Raw genomic sequence first — 21,821 nt, forward strand, 5'->3', positions numbered from 1 at the left:
TGGGAAACACTAAAGAATGTTATAGTTTTGATTACTTGAATTCCATATTACATAAAATTCTAATTATTTTTCTCTAATCTCTATTAAGTTAATTATTTTTTATATCTTGTTTTTGACATTCCATTATAAGTCTAACTTAGTGAAACTGTATTGTCAACCTCACATTTTAAAAAATGTCTATACTGAGATACAATATACAGACAGAGACACTATTCTAACATACTGTCTTAAGAAGAAAACTGGAACTAAATGACTGGATGGATTGATGGCATCTTGGGAAATGTCAAATTGCAAGAGACCAGGAAATATTGCAAAGGCAGAAATATATGAGACTGAAATTGAGTTAGAAACCTAAATATCAACATGATTAGTTAGGCTATCAGCAAAGGTAAATTAAAAGGGAGTTCTAAGTATTCATCTGAGAGGTTTAGTTGTCTCCTATCAGAGGGTCTATAATTATTAGAGGAGGCTCTGTATGTTGGAGATTTAGTAGCTCCAAAGGCATAAAAGAATAAAACAGAAAACATATTTATATCAGAAGCCTTTCCCTCAAAAGAGAGTCATACCTGCACATTGTGAAAGATTCCAGTACAAGAAATTAAATTTGTTAGAATTAATCTATTTGACCTTAACTCCTGTGGATCAGATGGCCATTTATTGAGAGCAGTCTCTTCATTGTCATAAATAGGCTTAATGTAGAAAAGCATCACTTTGTGTTCTCTTCCACTTCACCTCCATTCTACAACATTGCCTTTATCCTACAGTTATGTTTATGAAACAGTCTCAATCTCAAAGTAGGCACTAACAGGCCTTTGCTAGTTCACCTTAAGTTCTTGGCTCTAAGATGAAAACCTCCTTTCTGGCACCTATTCTTCCTTCCATTTATTTAGAAATGTGAATATTTCCAGAATGTACCTTTTTGTTTGTTTTACTTTTCACTTTAACTTGTAGCATTAAATAAAAGGATTTAGCTCCTGATGTAAACTGAAATGAAGATTTGATTTCTTTTAATAAAGTTCTTTTTTACTACTGGGGGAAATAAGTTTCTCTGACTTAATTGGAATATTGCTATTCATATATATCCTATGCATGTGTCTTTTAAAGTTTATTTATACCCTGCTTTCTTCCAAGATGACTATTTTATGTCAATGTATTTAAGAATATAAAGCCACTTATGGCAGATTGTATTTTATTTCTCTTCATCATCCTTTACCTACCACAGTGATATGCACATAGGAGGCAATCAACAAATATTTATTTAAAATACTATCTGTTATATTTAAAAGAAATGTAATTCAAATTCTTGGTAAATTATTTTGAGTTATAACTTATAACTGAGTCATTCGTGTATATTTTCTGAGAATATTAATCCGCTGCACTATGATGAAAATAGTATCTAATAGCAACTTATCATTGAGGTCTTTATGTCAGTAGGAAGAATAAAGAATATCATTGAAAGAAAATAGTTTAAAATAAGATGCAAGTCAAAACAATGACATAAAGTTATGAATTATGAAACTAAAACCAATTTTATTGCTGATCCTATTATACTAGAACTTAGATACCGTTCAAAGACAAAGAAGATTAAGCATTTATTATATACTGTCATCTTTACAGTAAAGCTTATTATTTTAGAAATTCTACAGGCTGATAATATTAATAACTGAAATTAAATTGTATAGTTAAATTAATGAGTAGTAGATCCTTAAGGATTACTAGAGAAAACAAAAATGTTTTGGTAGATAACCTTAACTTTTCATATCATGTTCCTTTTACTACTATTACAGGTAAGATACTTGGTATTAGAGCAACTGATCTGAATCAGCATTCCATCATTTCCCCCCAATATTTAGGATTCTGGTATAATCCTGAAAATACTAGTTTAGATATACCAATAAACTTCATGCAAGATCCATACGTTTCGTTGTGTAGTCATCTTGTGGGAAATAAGTATTTATTTTCAACTACTAAATATTTATAGGAAATATATACATTTATTTCACAGGAAAAATGTTGACAGTAGAGACAGAATAATGTAAAAAATGCTTTTATTTTGAACTTTAACTTTTGATTTCATTGAAATGTTAAAATTCAATTTTAGATTCTTTGCTGTGATTTAAAGAGTCATAATCTTGCGCTTACTATCCTAAGATGAAATGTAATGTTTGCAGATAGTTGTTAACTAATGGTTCACCTGAAGAGTTAAACATTTTTTTTCCCATCTTTAAACTTTATTACTGTATTTTTCTTCAGGATAAAACAAAATTATGGGTCAATTTTCACTGAAGTGGGCTGGATGTGTGTATTCACCTTTCATCAATGTCAAAAGGAATTGTGCACATTATTGCCTGGACAACAGGATGAAAATCTGTCTCTGGACACTAGGGATATCAGCTGTACACACAAGATAAGTGTAAAGTTTGAAAAGAGAAATACACGTAGAAATTCATCCATGTCAGCATACTTTAAGAAGCTAAAACTTACATATAAATGTTCATGAAAGCATTTACTTCCTCATACAAGAAAACTGATATTACCATTTTTTAATTGAATGAAATATATGATCAAACAAATATTGTGTTGCGAAGACTGCTAATGCACCTCTTTTAAGCTGTCCATCTTATAATAAACAAGATTATAAAATCAATAAAATAACCATTCTTTATCATTTACTTAGGATAAATTTTGATTTATTCAAGCTAAACTTTTTCAACTATTTCGGTGTATTTCAATATTGAGCTAAGCCTTTAATGGAAATATTTCTGTTGTTGACAAATCTATACATCACAAAATACATTCAGCTAGCATGATTTAAGAAGAAAATATTAACTATTGAATCACACTGATGCTGCTCTGTAGTTTACCTAAGGTAATTTGCAAAATATTCCTCTACACATGGGTTTTGATGACAATATTCACCTAGAAAAGCCTGGAGAGACTCATAGTGAATAGTAGGCATTCCTTTATGGTTAAATGTTGATTAATAAAATATACATGATTCTGATAATGCTGATTTCAATAGTTTATGAAACCCTAAATTGATCTGTTTGTGTCTTTGCAAATTTGGCGATTGAAGTTTAGTTTTAATAATTAATTTTATTTTATAGTGGTATACATAAAAATATAAAAATTGTAAATGTTTTTGGGGAACATATGATGCTTTAAAATGTGTACACTGGGTAGTATTTAAATCATATTAAATGTTCTTATCTTCTCAAAAAATTATCATTGCTTTATAGTGAAAACTTCTTGTTCCTATCTAAATACAACTTAATATCCATTTATCAATCTTTCCCTATCTTTTAACCTGCCCCACTCTCCCTGGTCTTTGGTAATCCCCATTTTATTCTCAACTTCTGAGACTAAATGATTTAAATTCAACATATGAGGGAGATCCTACAGTACTTGTCTTTCTCTGTCTGACTTATTTCATTTAACATAATGATCTCTATTTTCCACTAATGTCACAATGGATGAATAGTATTAATGCTGAATATAGTATTCCATTGTTTACATGTGCCACATTTTCTTTATCCATTCATCACTTGATGGACACTTATATTGGTTCTATTTCATAGGAATTGTGAATAGTACTGCAGTGAATGTATGTAGATATCTCTTTGACACATGGATATCATTTCCAGTGAATTTGTACCCAGGAATCTGATTGCTACCTCATATGGTAGTTCTAATTTTAAGTTTTGAGGAACCTCCGTACTATTTTCCATGATGGCTATACTCATTTATATTTTTACCAATAGGGTGGGAGGCTTCCCTTTTCTCCACATCTTCACCAGCACTTGTTATCTTTAGTCTTTTTGAAAAAGAAACACAATTTTATTGGGGTGAGGTGATATATCATTATGGTTTTGATTTGCATTTATTTGATGGTTAGTGATGTTCAGCATTCTTTCACATACTTGGTGGTCTTTGAGAAATATTTATTAAGGTCTATTGCCCATTTTAAAATTCGATTGTTTTTGTTATACTATTTCAAATATACAGTTGGTATATATTTTCTCTAGGTTGCCCCTTCACTCTGTTGGTCCCTTTTCTGTGAAGAAACTTTGTAATTTGATATAATCTCACTTGTCTTTCCTTTTTATTTCTTTGTCTTCTCTTTCTTTCCTTTTTGTTTCCTGTGCTTTTGTGATTTTCTCCAAATACTCTTTGTCCATATATTTTCTTCTAGTATTTTTATGGTTTTGGGTCTTATGTTTAAGTCTCAGATTTATTTTCAGGTAATTTTTGTAAATTGAGAGAAATAGAGGTATAATTTCATTCTTCTGCTGGCAGACATCTAATTTTCTCAGCACCATTTATCAAGAAGACTGTTCTTGTTTTAATGCATGTTTTTAGAACTTTTGTCTAGAAGTTATATGGATTTACTTCTTAATCCATATTTAATCCATATTTAGATGTGTGGATTTACTTCTAAACTTTTTATAGACTTGCACTGAAACTGTGGATTGCTTTGTGTACTGTGGATATTTTAATCATTCTTATAATGCATGAACATGAGGTATCTTTTTTATCATCTTTGATTTCTTTAATTAACATTTTATAATTTTCATTACAGTGAGCTTTCAACTCATCATTAAATTTATTCCTAGGTATTTTATTTGCTTTTGTTATTATTCTAAATTGGATTTCTTTCTTCATTTCTACTTAAGAGAATTTGATATTGACCTATAACAGTGCTACTAATTTTGGGATGTTTATTTTGTATTCTGCAACTTTATTGAGTTCATTTAGTATTCCAATACTTTTTGGTGTTGTCTTTGAGATTATGTACTTACAAGATAATGTTTACACAAACAGTGACAGTTTGAACCTTTATTTCTAAATTTAGTTATCCTTTATTTTCTTTCTTCTGCTTGATTGCCTGATTGACTTGGTTAGGACTTTTAGCCCTATGTTAAAATGGTGAAAGTGGGAATTCTTGACTTGTTCCAAATCTTAGAAACCTTTTAGCTTTGCCCCATTCTATACAATTTTAGTCATTAGCTTATTATAAATGGCCTTTATTATGATGAGGTACAATCCTTCTATACCTACTTTGCTCAGGATTTTTATAAGGGAGACATGTTGAATTTTATCAAAACCTTTTCTGCCTCTATTGAGATGATCATATGTTTTTTGTCTGACCTGTTGATGGAAAGCATCTTGTTTATTGATTTGCATATGTTGAACCATCCTTGCATTCTTCAAATGAATTTCACTTGATCATGATATATGATCTTTCTGATATGCTGTTGGATTTGACTTGCTACTAGTTTTTGAGGATTTTTGCATGTACATGAATTGGTTTATAATTTTCTAATTTGGATTATTCTTTATCAGGGTAATTCTAACTTTGTAGAATGTATTTGGAAGAATTCCTTCCTATACTACTTTTTGGAATATCTTAAGGAGACTTGATATTAGTTCTTTATATTAGTTCTTCTTTAAATGGTAGGTAGAGTTCTGCAGTAAATTCATCTGGTCCTGTTCTTTTCTTTGATTACAATACTTTTCATTACTGATTCAATACACTAAGTGTTATTGGTTTGTTCATAATTTAGTCTTGGTTATGTGTATGTGTCTAGAAATTTGTGAATTTCTTCTAGGTTATCAAATCTGTTGGAATTTATTTGTCCATAAAAATCTCTAATGATTTTATTTCTGTGGTGTCATTTGTTATGTCTCCCTTTTTATCTCTGATTTTATTTAAGCCTTCTATTTTTCTTAATTTGTCTAGGAAAAGGTTTGCCTATTTTGTTTATAGTTTTAAAGAACCTGCACTTTGTTTCATTATTTTCATTGTTTTTTAGGAGTGATGAAGGCAACTCCTTCTTTCTTTACTACTTCAGTATGTCTTTTCTTTTTGTTATTCTAAAAGCAGGCACCAGGATCTCTCACCTGATATCCAAACCTCTTGTGAAAGTAGTTTGGTATGTGTACAGCTGTTAAATTTGATGTGTCTGAAGATGATTGCCAAAGGATTTTACTCAGTTGCCATTTTATGCTGCTACCAACTATAGTTTTGAGTCATTTTATCCAGTCACAGGGATATTGGACTGCACGTAACTAACTTACAAATGGGCATTTCCTGAAATATTTCTTAAGTGAATTGCATGCTTGGGGCTGTTAAAGAAGTTGTGGTGAATAATCTGTGATGTTGGAGAGACTGAGATTTGCACTGAAACTGTAAAACTTGCAAATGTATACTTGGGGTCACTGAACACTTTACTGAGCCTCAGGAAATTTAACACACACACACACCATGTGCACACAAATGTGTATTTCTATTTCACATTTTTATGTAATGTATCTTTAGATCAAAAGAGTTCCTGCAGTTCCTGGGATATATGTGATATTTAGGGGGAAGAATCATAACTACACTACATTTGAAGCAATCTTTTTTAAAATAGTCTTTTTAGGCCTTAATATTGTAATAAAAGCAATGTGAAGAAGCATTTACATATATTTCAAACTTCCAAAATGAGTATATTATTCCAAGTTGCAGGATTATAAAACCTCAATTTTAGAAAATATGAGTCAGTTTGGTAGTTTATCAATAATTCAGTTCTAAAGCATACTCAAGGAGCTGGTAACATGCTATACTTTAGAAACATAATTATGCATAGGGATATCATGTTAATTCATTGAGATGTTTTCCTTAAGAATAATATAAATCCCTCCTAAGATTCAAACTCCAGTTTAAAACCTATAAGCTCTAAAGTGCTGGATTTGCTTAAAGTGTCTGGGTTAAAGAAAAACACCCTAAACATTATCAAAATTTTGACAGCACCAAACTGCTGTTCTTTTCTCCTATTTTCATAAACAAAGACATTTTTCAAATATACCTCAAAATATAGTCTCTCAAGCTACATATTTTGATTTTCAGATATTTTTTCTTCACCTGAAAATTCTGTTTTATATTATCTATCATTAAATTTTACATCACCCTATAAACTTGTCTTATTTGAAGATTCCTTAGCAATATTAACTTATATTTTTCGTTTCACTTTAAAATTATTAGACTTACTAGTTGAAAAGTATTATTTTAACCAATTGTGCTAAAATATGAGGGTTAATAAAATTCCTGCTTAATCAGGAGTTTTGTTACCATTTAGTCTACTTTCTACTGTTTTTTTCTCAGTTTCAGTGTTTTATCTTTCCACATCTACACGAAGAGCTATGAAATAGTTGAGAATATAATTTAAATATTCAAATAGCTTTGTACCTAGGCCTTAACATTGTACCATAGAGATAGTTGGCTCTTGATACATCTTATTTGAATAAATAATCAGATTTCCCATCCTCTCCTGTTATTTTTCAGTTGATATTACAACAGAGGTTGATGAATCCCATCAAATTGTTAAAGGGATATTGGGATAATAAAGTCACAGTCTCAATCCTCAAAAGGAATAATTTCTCCTATGGGTGAAAAATATACATGATTGACATCAGGCCAGATGCAATAAATACTTTAAAAGTTATTAACAACATTTTTATGCAAAGGAGGAAGAGCTATACTTTTTCTAAAATGTGCTCTTTAGGTAAACCAAATACAGAATTATTCTCAGTTATTTCAGGGTTCAAGTATCCTTGATCTGAAATCCAAATTCCAAAATGTTCCAAAGTTCAAAACTTTTTGAGTACCTGAAGGATGCTGTGAGTATGATTACACACCTGACCTCTTACGATGGGTTGTAGACAAAATGCAATTGCACTAAAAATATTATATAAAATTACCTTTAGGTTATGTCTATGAGGTATTATGAAAAATAAATATGTTTCATGATCAGATTCATTCAATAAGGTATCTTTTCACATATATATATATACAATATTCCAAAATGTGAAACACTTCTGGTCCCAGACATTTCAGATAAAAGTGCATCCTATATAAAGTACATGGGCTATTAGACAATGTTATGAAGATGTCATAAAAAAGCAAGATAGGATTATAAATGGAATTGCATTCCATATAGATAAATATAAACCAATGCCTTTCCGGAGAGATTTAAAAAAAAAAAACTGAGTTTTCAATAAAACTAACACTGAAATTTCCTCATATCTTTTTTTAAAACTTATTCTACATGATACCAATTATTATACATTCACAAACTAGCATTAACTGAGGCTGCATAAGATTTCTATGATTCCCTTTCCCCCCCATGTGTTCTTAAACTGGACATTTACAGAAAACATATTTAGGCAACCTCATTTCTCTTGACTACTTTTTATATAAAAATAAAATGTCATGTTTCTCTTTTTATCTAGGTCATCCTTTGTGAATTTTCTTCCTTAAACATTGAGAGTGTTATAGTTTCTAGTCTACTTTGTTAAGACAAATTAAGATTAGGATCAAATGCAAGGTAGTAACAATTTTTCAAGTCAGTTAAACCTGCCAGATTATTTAAAGGGTAATATCTTCAAAAGTAATTATTTATCATAAAACACTATTTTTAAACCTTGTCCCTTTCTTTATGTTTTTCCTGTTAACCAGCATTGACTCTTGAAAGTAGGGTTCAAATGCTACCTGCAGATTAAACACTTTGAGGAAAATTCTATCTGATTATCATAAGTTTATCACTATACATTAGCCTCCTTTATATTGAAAGGTTTGCTTTCTAATTTCATGAGAGACTGATGCCAAACAGTAGAGCTAAATTTTTTCATTGAGACAAATGAACAGTTTTAATTTGTGTTTTACTTCCAAAGTTATCCCATTGAGTATTATCTGGAAAACCTAAGATCTGGATTAGCACTTTAAAAAAAGTGTATTGGCTGAAAATAGAAAAGAGAACAAAGCGGGAGATAGAATGCCAAATGACTGGTGAATTACTGTGTTTTTTTTTTTTTAATTTTAGGTTCTTTTTAATCTTTTAATCTTTAATTAAAAATTTTTAAAATTTATTTTATTTGTTCTAATTAGTTGTACATGAAAATAGAATGCATTTATAAATTTTGATAGATCATACATAAATGGAGTATAATCTCATTTTTCTGATTATACATATTGTAGGATCACATCAGTTGCGCAGTCATATATGTGCATGGGATAATAATGTCTGTTTTACTCTACTGTCATTCCTTCCCCCATGCCACAACCCTCCCTTCACTCTCCTCTACCTTTTTTGGGTTTGGTTTGTTTCACTTAGCATGATTTTCTCTAACTCCATTCATTTACCAGCAAATGCCAGAATTTCATTCTTTTTTAAACCTGAGTAATATTCCATCATATAGATATATATATGTGATTATATATATGTGATTTTATATATATGTGATATATATGTATAATATATATATATATTTATCACATTTTATTTATCCATTCACCTGTTGAAGGGCATCTAGTTTAGCTATTATGAATTGAGCTGCTATAAACATTGATGTGCCTGTGTCACTGTAGTATGTTAATTTTAAGTCCTTTAGGTATATGTTGAGGATTGGGATAACTGGTCAAATGGTGGTTCCATTGCAAGTTTTCTGAGGAATCTCCATACTGCTTTCCATAATGGTTGTACCAATTTGCATTTCCACCACCAATGTATGAGTGTACCTTTTTCCCCACATCCTCACCAATGTTTATTGTTGCTTGTATTCTTGTTTTTTTTTTTTTTTTTTTTTCGGTGCTGAGGATTGAACCCAGGGCCTTGTGCTTGCAAGGCAAGCATTCTACTAACTGAGCTGTATTCCCAGCCCCTGCTTGTATTCTTGGTAATTATTTTTAATGGTTTATTTTTATTCTTTTTATATAAATATGAGAGTAGAGTATATTTTGACATATTATATATACATGGAGTATAAAGTATTCTAATTAGGAAAGACAGTTGAATGAATTGGACATAACTTTCCTCTGTTCATACATGAATACAATCACCGAACTCCACATCATGTACAACCATAAGAATGGGATCCTAATTAGAATTACTGTGACTCTAAAGAAGTTTCTGAGATGATCTTTGAAATACAGCCTATTTGTAATGAAAAATGTATAATATTTACAAAGCAAATGTTCGTTTAGGCATAGATAGTGCAGGAATAGGATAACAGTGGTTCTTTGTGAAACTGCTTTGATCAAAAACTTGCAATTTCCTTTAAAAGTGAAAGGGATTTGATTTGCATAACACAAAATGTGAAAGCAAAACTACAATGTTAAGGAATACTAATTAGGAGAAATTGGTAAGCAAAGCTTGAAAAGCTGAAATATATCTTGAGGTTTGGAGATAGAAGAGTTCAGTATAAAATATTTACTCTTGGTCTAGAAAGAAGATAGAGGGAACTGTTACCACTGTCATCTACTCTCAAACTTTAAATAATAAATTATCATCTTTCTTAGGGAAAAATATCTAGTACAAGCATCCATTTTATTTTTATTACAATCAGGTACATATGTGGTTTGTCAGTTACATGGAACACCATTGATCCTCAGTTAATTTATTCCCATTTTTAGCAATGTCTTAAGTTTTTTTCATATTATGATTGGATGAGATTTATTAATACATGCATGTCTCTCCCACTTCCAAACCTTGTATAGACAATTTTTTCTTAGCTTCTTCACTCTAAACCATGTAAGACAATCTCTTCATTACTATTTTGGTTCTTTGGCTTATTTTGATGTAGAATCAACAGAATGGGTAGAGATATGTGTCTGAGAAAGATATAATTATTCCTACCAGATGGTTATGTTTATGCTTTTGTGTTCATGTGACAAATTCAGGAACTGGTCAATTAGAAGAGATCCTAGAAAATTCTGGAGAGTCTAAGTTGATGTATATGATAAAGAGCATAGAAGAAAAATATGAGCATTGTGAAGAGTTGCTAAGTGAAAAGCTTTGGAGTAAATGTAAGGTGTGAAAGACTTCAGAAATAAAAGAATGCTGAAAGTGTCATAAAGTCATGTAAAAATAAAAGATATGAATTTCTTTTAAAATTATTTCTGGTTATTGGTTTTTCTCTAAAACATGGAGGTCCATTTTATATTATTGAACTAAAGTTCCTAAACTTCCATCCACTCTTTATTACATTTCTCTTTGGCACTGTTTATTCAGAATTTGACAAATAATTATTATTTGATGAATGCCATAATCCATTCTCAGTTCTGAGTAAACATTTTGTCCTTGTGAACTAGATTCTAGGAGAAAAAGATATAACCCAAGTACACAAGCAAATAAAGTCATGATAAATGTTATAATCAAAACAAGTAGGACATTGAGTAGAGAAAAATAGGAAGGAGATTATTTTTCACAAGGTTGCTATAGGATTTTCTGAGAGATAATATTTAAAGTTCAGACCAGAAGAATAGGAGCTAATAATGTGAAGTATGGGAAAGAGAGTGTTCCAGACAGGGGGAAGAGTTTGAATAAAGACTGGAAGCATGCATAGCTTATTTTGTTTGGGGTGCCTTCAGGAGACTGATTGAAATCCAGAGTGCAGGAGTATAATGAACCAAGTCAAGAGTAGCATGAGATAAGTTACCACAGCAGGCCACATTTTGCTGAGATTTTGTACCTCACAGTAAAGACGTACCACTTTTAAACCACATTGAAAGCTAAAAAGAAACATGATCCGTTTTACAAGTTGATCCATGTAAATGTATCCTGTACACTATATGCTAACAGAAGGTATTTGTGCTTGACTTTGACTGGGAAGAGATAATCTTAACTTTAGAGAAAGAACAGTAGAAATGGAAAGAATTGAACAGATTTGAAACCTATTTTGAAGGTAAAATTGCCAAGATTTGCTAATGACTTAGATATACAGTTTCATAAAAAGGTTATAGAACAGAATTTTTTCTGGTTTGAATAGAAGAATATTTTTCAAGATGAGGAAGATGTATGTCATAAGAAAATGGGGCCTAAATCTCTCTGTTAACTTTCTCTACTTTAGACTTAAACATGACCTATATAGGGCTTAATTGCACAATACTTTAGGGGGTTGACATCTTTCTTTTCATGTTCAGAGTTTTCTACAAACTTTAAGTATGTTTCTCTGGTTTGACACAATGTATCAACTATCACTGTTTGATCAGAAGTGATAGGAAAAGTTTGTTATTTTTCCCATTCTAAAAGAAATAATATAGGTTACATTAGGGTCACATTGTATACAATGGATTTCTAATTAGTTTACTCTTAAATGAAATACTTTGGGTCTCTTATCATTCATGCTTTAGATCATATCATGTATTCAAGTGATTAAGTATATTGTGCCCACCTGTGATATCTATTCCTACTTAGATGCATCTATTTAATTTGACCCTGGCTCCAGTCTGTGGACATGCCATGTTTTAGACTGCTGTCTGGTGTTAAGTGATTTTGTTCCTTTACCATCTCCTCTGAAAATTCAATAAGCATTTCTTTTGTATTTTGGGTCCAAACATACATATACAAATTGATTGAGATACGGTTGAGAACAGATCTGTTTATAATGCAATTATACATATTCCTTCAGAGTTGTATCATTTTGTTAATCCTTACTTTTTTTCCATGTGATCACTCAGGCTCTCTACCTAATCATTTTGTAATATTTTAAGTAATGAAAGATATATCAAACATATTGCTGAATTTAGGTTTACCATACCACAGATATTTGAACTGAATTAACTTGACCCTGTTAAAAATGAATTTATATCTGATGCAATTAATTTGTTGTCATCTAATTATGTTCCTTGGTGAAATGCTACAATATATTCTTAAAATAGTTTCTAAAACAATTAAAGACAAGTGTGAGGATTAGGATGCTATAAATGATAGAATACACTTTTGCTATTGAAAACAAAATCTTTATTAGATCGGTCTCAGTCTTCTGACAGCTTTTCTTTCTCCGTGGTCTCAGAGATCAATCAATAAATGGTCACATTATTTCTTTTTCTTCTTGAAATATATATAGCAGAAAAGTTCATTTTCCTTATGTTGATAGCTTGTGTAAGCTTTAGTTTTGAGACTTTTCTTAATCAGGTAGCTCATGTAAGTTTTAGTTTATTTAGGGATCTAGACTAACTGATCATCTTACTACAGATTTATTCTGCTATAACATATGAAATCTTTGTAATCCATTTTTCTTTAGTAATGTAAAGGAAATTATTTTAAATTATGTCAAACAATGATGGTTGAATACATGAAAAGGGATAAATGGGGGAACTAAAGAAAAGATATTTTGAAAAGAAATTTACTAACTACTTAATTTCTAGTCTTTTAAATTTCATGATTCTGTAAATTAACTTTGTTTAGAGATAAGGCATCTTGAATTTGACAAAGTGTTTTCAGAGGCAACATAAAGGAATAAATACTGTGAAAACAGAATTGTTGAGAACATGCATTAATTTCTCATGGGTAGGATAAAAATGTGGTATCTAAAAGACCATTTCCATGGTTCAAATGGAGTTTGAAGTGATTTTTTTAACATGGGATGAATTGTAGGGAAGAAAAGACAGGGAAGTTATCAAAATAGAGCAATATTCACAGAAGTAAGAAGATTCAGAAATCATGCCATAACTTGAAAAGGATTTATAGAAAATTTGAGGCTACAAAAGCATTTGGTGTTTTTTGTTACAGATTTAATTGCAATATAGTGTTCTATGCTATTTTTGTCATATTTATTTAACAGAAATAAAAATATTTATTTGAAAACAGACTCAACATTACTTAAAATCATGTCACATTTTGATATTATGAGTTATAATTATTCTTGGTAACCTTAAGAAAAATTTCTAAATATGAAGTCTAAAGAACATCATTGAACTCTAAAGTACCCTGCTTATTTGTATTCTAGCAAAAATAGTGATTTTGTCATGTAAATACTAAAAAGAAATCATCTGAGAGTTGATGAGTGAAAGATATTTCACTGACCAATAAACCCTGAGATTAACTCATGAAAGATAATACTTAGTACCTGCAATGAACAGTAAAACATCCTAACCCTCTGAATCATTGCAGAGACAAATAGTTTTCAATAAGATAAATTAGAGAATACCATGTTACAATTTAAAAGATAGAAAGTCTAGAAATTTAATTAACTATATCTATATTGTGTGGTGTATAGAAAACATATCCAAGTATCTTTTCTTTAAAATGTAGAATAAAAGAATAAAGGAGATTTGAATAAGTATACAAGGGGTATGGAGGTAAGAAGGATAGTAGAATAAATAGACATTATTTTATGTATGTATATGACTGCATGACCAATGTGATCCTATGATATGTACAATCAAAAAAACTGAGAAATGATACTCCATTTATGTATGATTTATCAAAATACATAAATGCATTTTACTCTCATGTATAACTAATTAGAAGAAATAAAAAATTAAAAGTAGTGATGGAAATGTGAGAATAAATTCTCTATTTCAAAATCCTGTCAGCTATGATAGGAAATATATAACTTTAATTCTCTTGAATAAAGATGTCTATGAGAGCTTTCAGTGTGAAAATCTCACCTCCTGGTTATTTTGAGTATTAAATGAGCTAATATCTGTAAAGAGCTTAAAATAATGGCAGATGATAAGCTGTATGTAAGTGTTACATAAACAAATATGCAAAAGCAAGCATCTAGCTGAAGATAATATTTGCTAAGCCTTTAGAATTTAGATCAGTTTTTCTCATCAAGGAAAGTACATTATCCTGCAAAAGTCTTTCAATGTACAAACATATACATCCTTCTATGGTTCTGATTTTTCTATGTGCGACAGAGATTATTATTTGCCTATTGTTATTTATCCTTTTTTTTCCTTCCCTTCTTCTTGGTAAGAGGCCCTCAATTTTATTCCAATGCTCCCTCTTTTTTTCCCTGCATAAAGGCCATATTCCTTACCCTCTCCTTTGTAAGTGTAGTGGTCAATGAGATCTTTAGTAGAAGTCATTTGGAGAATCTCAGAAAAGGTATTCTTAAGACATATGACTGTGCCCTTTTAAAATGTTCTCTTCCTCCATTTTCCAGACTGAAATGTAGACATGGAGTAGTATCTCTCTTGAATGATGATAAAACTTTGAGGATAGAAGCAATGTGGTGCAATAAAATAGAGTTGATTTCCTCATGACCTGATAAAACTTCTGAAATAGCCTGGGTGAAATGTGAAGAGAAAAAGAGCAGTGTTACTAGAACATTACAATACAGACATTATACAATTTACATTAGACAATGTCCCCATTCCTGATGAAGCTCCTCTTCAACTTGTTATTCCTCCCAGGCATATCTGATCCACTTGAACTTTTAAGACTTGTAATTATGCTGACTACCCCTACCACATTCTTCTTGTGTTACCGTCCCTCCTTTTCCAGGTTATGTTACTTCCTTCATTGTTCTGTGAAATAATTTTTCTTTCTCTAAACCTTCCTTTAGACTTTCTGGGTAAACACTATATTGTGTTTCATTGTTACTCCTTATGGCACCCTGAGTCTCCCTTTTCCTCCATCTCCTTTGTACCTTTGTCTAAGGTATATTATTAACTATTAGTAGAAAGGAGTTTATCAAAATAATATAGAAGGGAGTTTTCTTCATTTTTTCTTTACCTACTTTCCAGATTTTTTTTTTAGACAATCAAAATATTACATAATGCATGTGAAAGCTCTTTGGGAACTCTAAAACATATGAGATGCTATCAGTGCTTTTATTTTATTTTCACAGAATATATATCCTCTTGATTTTAAAAAAGCTAGTGGACAGAGAAAAAATGTTTCTTCCATTTTATATGGATTGAAAACAAAAGATATTGGCAGGAAATCAAAAAAATCAAGACATCTCTTTCAAAAAGGTAAGTTGTATAAATTTTAATTATATTTAATGAATATATTTTGATAATGACTAAAACATTATCCATTAGGAATAATGATTTGGACTGTAAATAAATATAAGATTACATGAAATATACACATTCAGAAGGTAATTTCATGAATTTGAAGAACCTAATTTTGTGTAGGTGTTGGTAAGTTGGTAAATTAATGATAATAAGAATCATACTGAATTGTTTTGCTGTTGTATGGTTTTGTCAGTGTTATACCTTCTTCAAGAAATCCGTGAAGTATTAGGTTAATCTTAAATTTTGAAATTAAAAAGTGATATTAAATTTACTTCAACTGTGTAATTGTTTTTGTTATATAAATGAATATTATTTTATCTTATTAATATAATTGTGATTAATGTGCATGTTTTTATTTTTACAGATTTTTTTCTAAGAAAATGTTATAAACATTCTTTCCTTTATTACTATGTTTCACAGAAAAAATTATAAAGCCTTTTCTGTAAAATAATTTGAAGGTATTAACAACTTTCTTAAGGGATCCTCTTTAATTCTGAAATACTTAATTCTTTCTATCTTTAAAAACTCATGTTAGTATATCCTTATCTTGATTGATTTTTTTCTTCTTACATGTGAAACTAGTCACTCTGCCAGTTCCACATTTGTCAGTGACTGTTTGATATTTCATCTGTTCATCATTATTTTCATATACTTCATAAAGCCTTAAGTCTTTTATTTAAATGTAATTTTATTTTTATATGACTTCTAAACCCTTAGGCTTATAAACCAAAATGGAGTAAAAGGAAAAATAGTAGTCCATGCTCCATATCTCTCCACTCACTCTTTTTACTACTCCAAGGCAATTTAATTCAATAATTTTATCATATTGCAATTAAAAATAAATGATTTGGACTTAATCAGAAAAAAATCTTTTTCAAATTTAGATTTTATCTATAATTTTCTACCATGAAAGATTGAAATTTTATTCTCTTATAAATTTTCCCTAACACATACGCTTATCAATTACCTCCTCTCTTCTCCCAGTAGAATTCTAACATCACTATTTGGGGTTAACTAATATTTAATGTTGTATTTATTATGACTCTGCAAATATTGCTCACAGCTGAGCCACACATTATTTTAGGAATATATTTGTTTTCTTATACTATTTTTTTGTTGAAAATGTGCTTAAAAATCCCTTACACCATTCAAACCACTGCCAATTCAAATATAACCACTTTTTTAAAAAGATAATCCTGCTGGATCCCATCTTTTCACTCTTTTAATTTTATTTCTGTACTTCCTCTGACAGCTGTTACCTTGGCACTTCAACTGTGATTTTGAGAATTTACTTGTCTCTCTGAGCTGTTGAAACCCTTGTTTCCAGGATTCTGTATCATGTTTTTTCTTGGTTTATTTTCTTCTTTTAATGGCAGGCCTTCTCTATTACTGAGAACTTATGCATAGAGAGTAAATTTTTTAACTTAAAAGCCTAAGCATGTCTTTATGCCACTCTTAATTTGGTTGATAATATGAGTACAGAACCTTTTTCGGTTTTCTTTTTTAAGAATTGTTTCATTGTTTTCTGGACAACAGTGTTACTTTTGGCATCTGTTGTCATTTAGTTCTTGATCTGATGTGTGTGAACTCCTGTTTGTTGTTGATTTTTCACCTCTCACTGTAAATAAATATTTGTTATGTCAGATATTCAACTATTTCATAAGTGACTTTTCTTTCAGTTTTATTTGATTGGTTGGGTTTTCTCTCTATTGTTTATTATGCCTTTAATCTGAAAAATGTTATCCTTCAGCTCTGGATATTTTTATTATATTATTTTTGTGTTAAACATTTATCATTTGTAACTCTACAGTTTGGTAATATTAAGCACCTTCATATAATTGGGCAACAATCATAATCACCCATCTCCAGAACTTTTCCATCTTCCTTAAGTTAAGCTCCATATTCATCATACATTTACTCTGAACATCCTTTGGGTTCCACCTCCTGGCACCACCATCTACTTTTCTTCTCTAGAATTTGATTGCTCTAGTTAAATCATACAAGAGACATTAAGCAATATTTATTCTTGTGTAACTGACTTTAGTCACTCAAGCATTATGTTTTCAGGTTTCATCTGTGCTGTATCATGTATCTGGATATCCTTTTTTAAGACTGAATAAAATTCTTTTGTGTGTATATATCCTATTTTGCTTATCCCATTCATTCATCAATAGACACTTGAGTTTCTTCCATGTTTTAGCTATTGTGAATAATGCTGCTATGAACATGAGTATGAAATATCTCTTTGAACCACTCCCTGCTTTAGGGGAGTCTATCTCTCGCTCTCTCTCTCTTTGAAATGCGGGTTCACTATGGTGTCTAGGATGTTCTAAAATTCCTAGGCTCAAGTGATCTTCCAACCTCAGTATCCCAAGTTACTGTAACTACAGGTGAATGTGACTACATCCAGCTTTGATAATTCTGTTTTCTGTTTTTTGTAGGAACTACCATACTATTTCCCACAGCAACTGTACCATTTTATGTTCCTACCAACTAGTGTACAAGAGTACAAATTTTTCCACATCCTGGTCAACACTTGTAACTAACTAACTTTCTCATTCGTTTATTTTTATTTTGATACAAGTTCTCACAAAATTGTCAAGTCTGCCTCCAATTTGCAATTTACTTGCCTCAACTTCCTGAGTTGCCAGTATTACCAGGTATTGCCAACACAGCAAGCACCAGTCTTCATATTGATTGCTTATTTTCATTGTGGCTAATAGTAGGATTTCATATATATATATATCAATCTCTTATCAGGTAAAGGATTTGAAAATACTTCCTTCCACTATGTGAATTGCCTTTCATTCTGTTGGTAGTGTCTGTGATATATGAAAGTATTTTTAGATTCTGATTAAGTCCAAATCATTTACTTTAATTTTATTTCCTGTTATTTTAGTGTCATATCTAAGAAATCACTGAGTACACCAATCTCTTGAAGCTTTTTCTCTATGAGTTTTATGATTTTTTTCTTTTTCGGTCAGGGATTGAACTCAGGGGAGCTAAACCACTGAGCCCCACGTCCAGACCTCTTTTTTTCATACTTTATTTAGAGACAGGGTCTTTCTGAGTTGCTTAGAGCCTCACTAAGTTGCTGAGACTGGCTTTGAACTCAAATCCTGCCTCAACTTCCCCAGCTGCTGAGATTACAGGCATGAGCCTTTGCACCCAGCAAGTTTTATTCCTCATTCTCTTTGCATCAATTTTTTTTTTAACAAAATAAGAATTCAAACTCATTTATTTAGATGTAGATATCCAGTTTTCAAAGCACTATTGTGAAAAAGACTGACTCCTACCCATGGACTGATCTTGAAACCTATACTGAAAATCATTTGACCATTTATGAAATAGCTTATATCTAGTCACTCTATTCTATTATTTGGTCTTTTGTTATTTCATATGTTGATTTTGAAATATATTCATTTTAAATTTATATATAAAAACAATTATATGTACAAAAGTGATAACATGTAATATTTTAGTATATATGTATAGTGTAATATTTAAATTAAACATATCTATCTTCTCAAACAGTTATTTCTTCATGATGAAACTTTCAATAGCCTTTCTTCTGACTTTTTGAAATGCACAGGACATTGTTGTCATCATTGTACAATAATAACACACCAGAATTTCTCATTTCTATCTAACTAGAATTTAGTACCCATTGATCAATCTCGTTCCATCCCTTCTACCACACTCTCCCTGTATCTTGTACCACCCAGTCTAATCTCATCTTCTAATAAAGTCCACTTTTTTAGATTCCACCTCTGAATGAGATCATACAGTACTTATTTTTCTGTACCTGCTTTATTTCATTTATTATAATGATCTTCATTTTCATCCTTGTTGTTGTAAATGACAGGATTTAATTCTTTTTATGACTGAATAGTGTTCCATTGTATAAATATTCTAATGTGGGAAGCTGTACTTGTTTTAGAGAATCAGACTAGGTTGAGCCATATGACACAGAGTCCTGCCTTCTAGGAACTGCCTGGAAGCATATGGTACTGCATGGGAGTGGTTCCCTGTCTCCTTCTGGAATTTCCCCCCTAAAAGTCTGACTCCCCTAACTCCACCCTATCCTGTCCATCACAGAAGTTCCTCCCGGTCCTGGCCCCCTTTACCTGTATATAAAAAATAAAAGAGAGTTGGGCAACTCCATGTTGTTGTTGAAAGAGATCAGAGCTGGTATGGCTGGACCCATCACATCCCCTCTCATAAAAAGAGTATTCATTCTTGTGTGTACATTGAGTAGATAAGTTTTTTGGGTAATAGATAGAAAAACCATCAACATCCTCCTCTGGCAGTTAACTCTTTCTTCCTCCATGGGAGATGTGGCAGAGAGGACCCCAACATACCAAGTTTTCTTTATCCATTTATCAGGTGATGAACAATTAAATTTTTTCTATTTCCTGGTTATTGTAACTAATGATGCAATGAATATGGAAGTATAGCTATTTCTTCATACTAATGCATTTCCATTGAATATATATTTATGAGTGGGATTGCTAAATTATAGTAGTTCTATTTTTAATTCTTGGAAGAAATCTTCTTACTATTTTCCATAATGGCTGTACTAACATACATTCCCAACAGTGTGTGTAATGGTTCCCTTTTCACCACATACTTGCCCAGTATTTGTTATTTGTAAACTTTATTTTTTATTTTTTTTGGGGGGTGTGCTGCTGGGGATCGAACCCAGGGCCTTATGCTTACAAGGTAAGCACTCTACCGACTGAGCTATCTCCCCAGCCCCTGTAAATTTTTTGAAAGCTATTCTTATTGGGGTAAAATTATGACTCATTGTGGTTTTTATTTGCATTTCCCTGGTGAGTAGTAGTAATTTTTTTTTTCCTGCTGGCTTTTTTTTTTTATTGTAAACAAATGGGATACATGTTGTTTCTCTGTCTGTACATGGCATAAAGGCATACCATTTGTGTAATCATACATTTACATAGGGTGATGTTGTTTGATTCATTCTACCATTTTTTCCCTTCCCCCCTCCCCTCCCACCCCTCCCCTCCATCTATACAGTCCTTCCTTCCTCCATTCCTGCCCCCCTCCCTAAACCCAACTCCAACCCCAACACTAACCCCTCCCACCCCCCATTATGTGTCATCATCCACTTATTAGCGATATCATTCTTCCTTTGGTTTTTTGAGATTGGCTTATCTCACTTAGCATGATATTCTCCAGTTTCATCCATTTGCCTGCAAATGCCATAATTTTATCATTCTTTATGGCTGAGTAATATTCCATTGTATATATACCACATTTTCTTTATCCATTCATCAATTGAAGGACATCTAGGTTGGTTCCACAATCTGGCTATTGTGAACTGAGCAGCTATGAACATTGATGTGGCTGTATCTCTGTAATATGCTGATTTTAAGTCCTTTGGGTATAGGCCAAGGAGTGGGATAGCTGGGTCAAATGGTGGTTCCATTCCAAGGTTTCTAAGGAATCTCCACACTGCTTTCCAGAGTGGCTGCACTAATTTGCAGCCCCACCAGCAATGTAAGAGTGTACCTTTCTCCCCACATCCTCGCCAACACCTGTTGTTGCTTGTATTCTTGATAATTGCCATTCTAATTGGGGTGAGATGGAATCTTAGGGTGGTTTTGATTTGCATTTCTCTTATTACTAGAGATGTTGAACATTTTTCCATATGTTTGTTGATTGCTTGTATATCTTCTTCTGTGAAGTGTCTATTCATTTCTTTAGCCCATTTGTCAATTGGATTATTTACATTCTTGGTGTAGAGTTTTTTGAGTACTTTATAGATTCTGGAGATTAGTGCTCTATCTGAAGTATGATTGGCAAAGATTTTCTCCCACTCTGTAGGCTCTTTCTTCGCATTGCTGATAGTTTCCTTTGCTGAGAGAAAGCTTTTTAGTTTGAATCTATCCCAGTTATTAATTCTTGCTTTTATTTCTTGTGCTATGGGAGTTCTGTTGAGGAAGTCTGGTCCTAAGCCGACATGTTGGAGCTCTGGACCTACTTTTTCTTCTATACGATGCAAGGTCTC

The 21,821-nt window shown here is 31.4% G+C and overlaps 1 protein-coding gene across 1 annotated transcript in view; it reads left to right on the forward strand.

The window, feature by feature from the left end:
- Positions 1-21,821, forward strand: part of Lrriq3 (leucine rich repeats and IQ motif containing 3) — a 198,521-nt gene that overhangs the window by 119,131 nt on the left and 57,569 nt on the right. The window contains exon 6 of the mRNA XM_047566903.1: positions 15,619-15,745. Within this exon, the coding sequence (XP_047422859.1) occupies positions 15,619-15,745 (127 nt within the window). The remainder of the gene's footprint in view (positions 1-15,618; positions 15,746-21,821) is intronic.

This window comes from Sciurus carolinensis, chromosome 1 (assembly GCF_902686445.1).
Source record: "Sciurus carolinensis chromosome 1, mSciCar1.2, whole genome shotgun sequence".
In the NCBI taxonomy this organism is placed as follows: domain Eukaryota; kingdom Metazoa; phylum Chordata; class Mammalia; order Rodentia; family Sciuridae; genus Sciurus; species Sciurus carolinensis.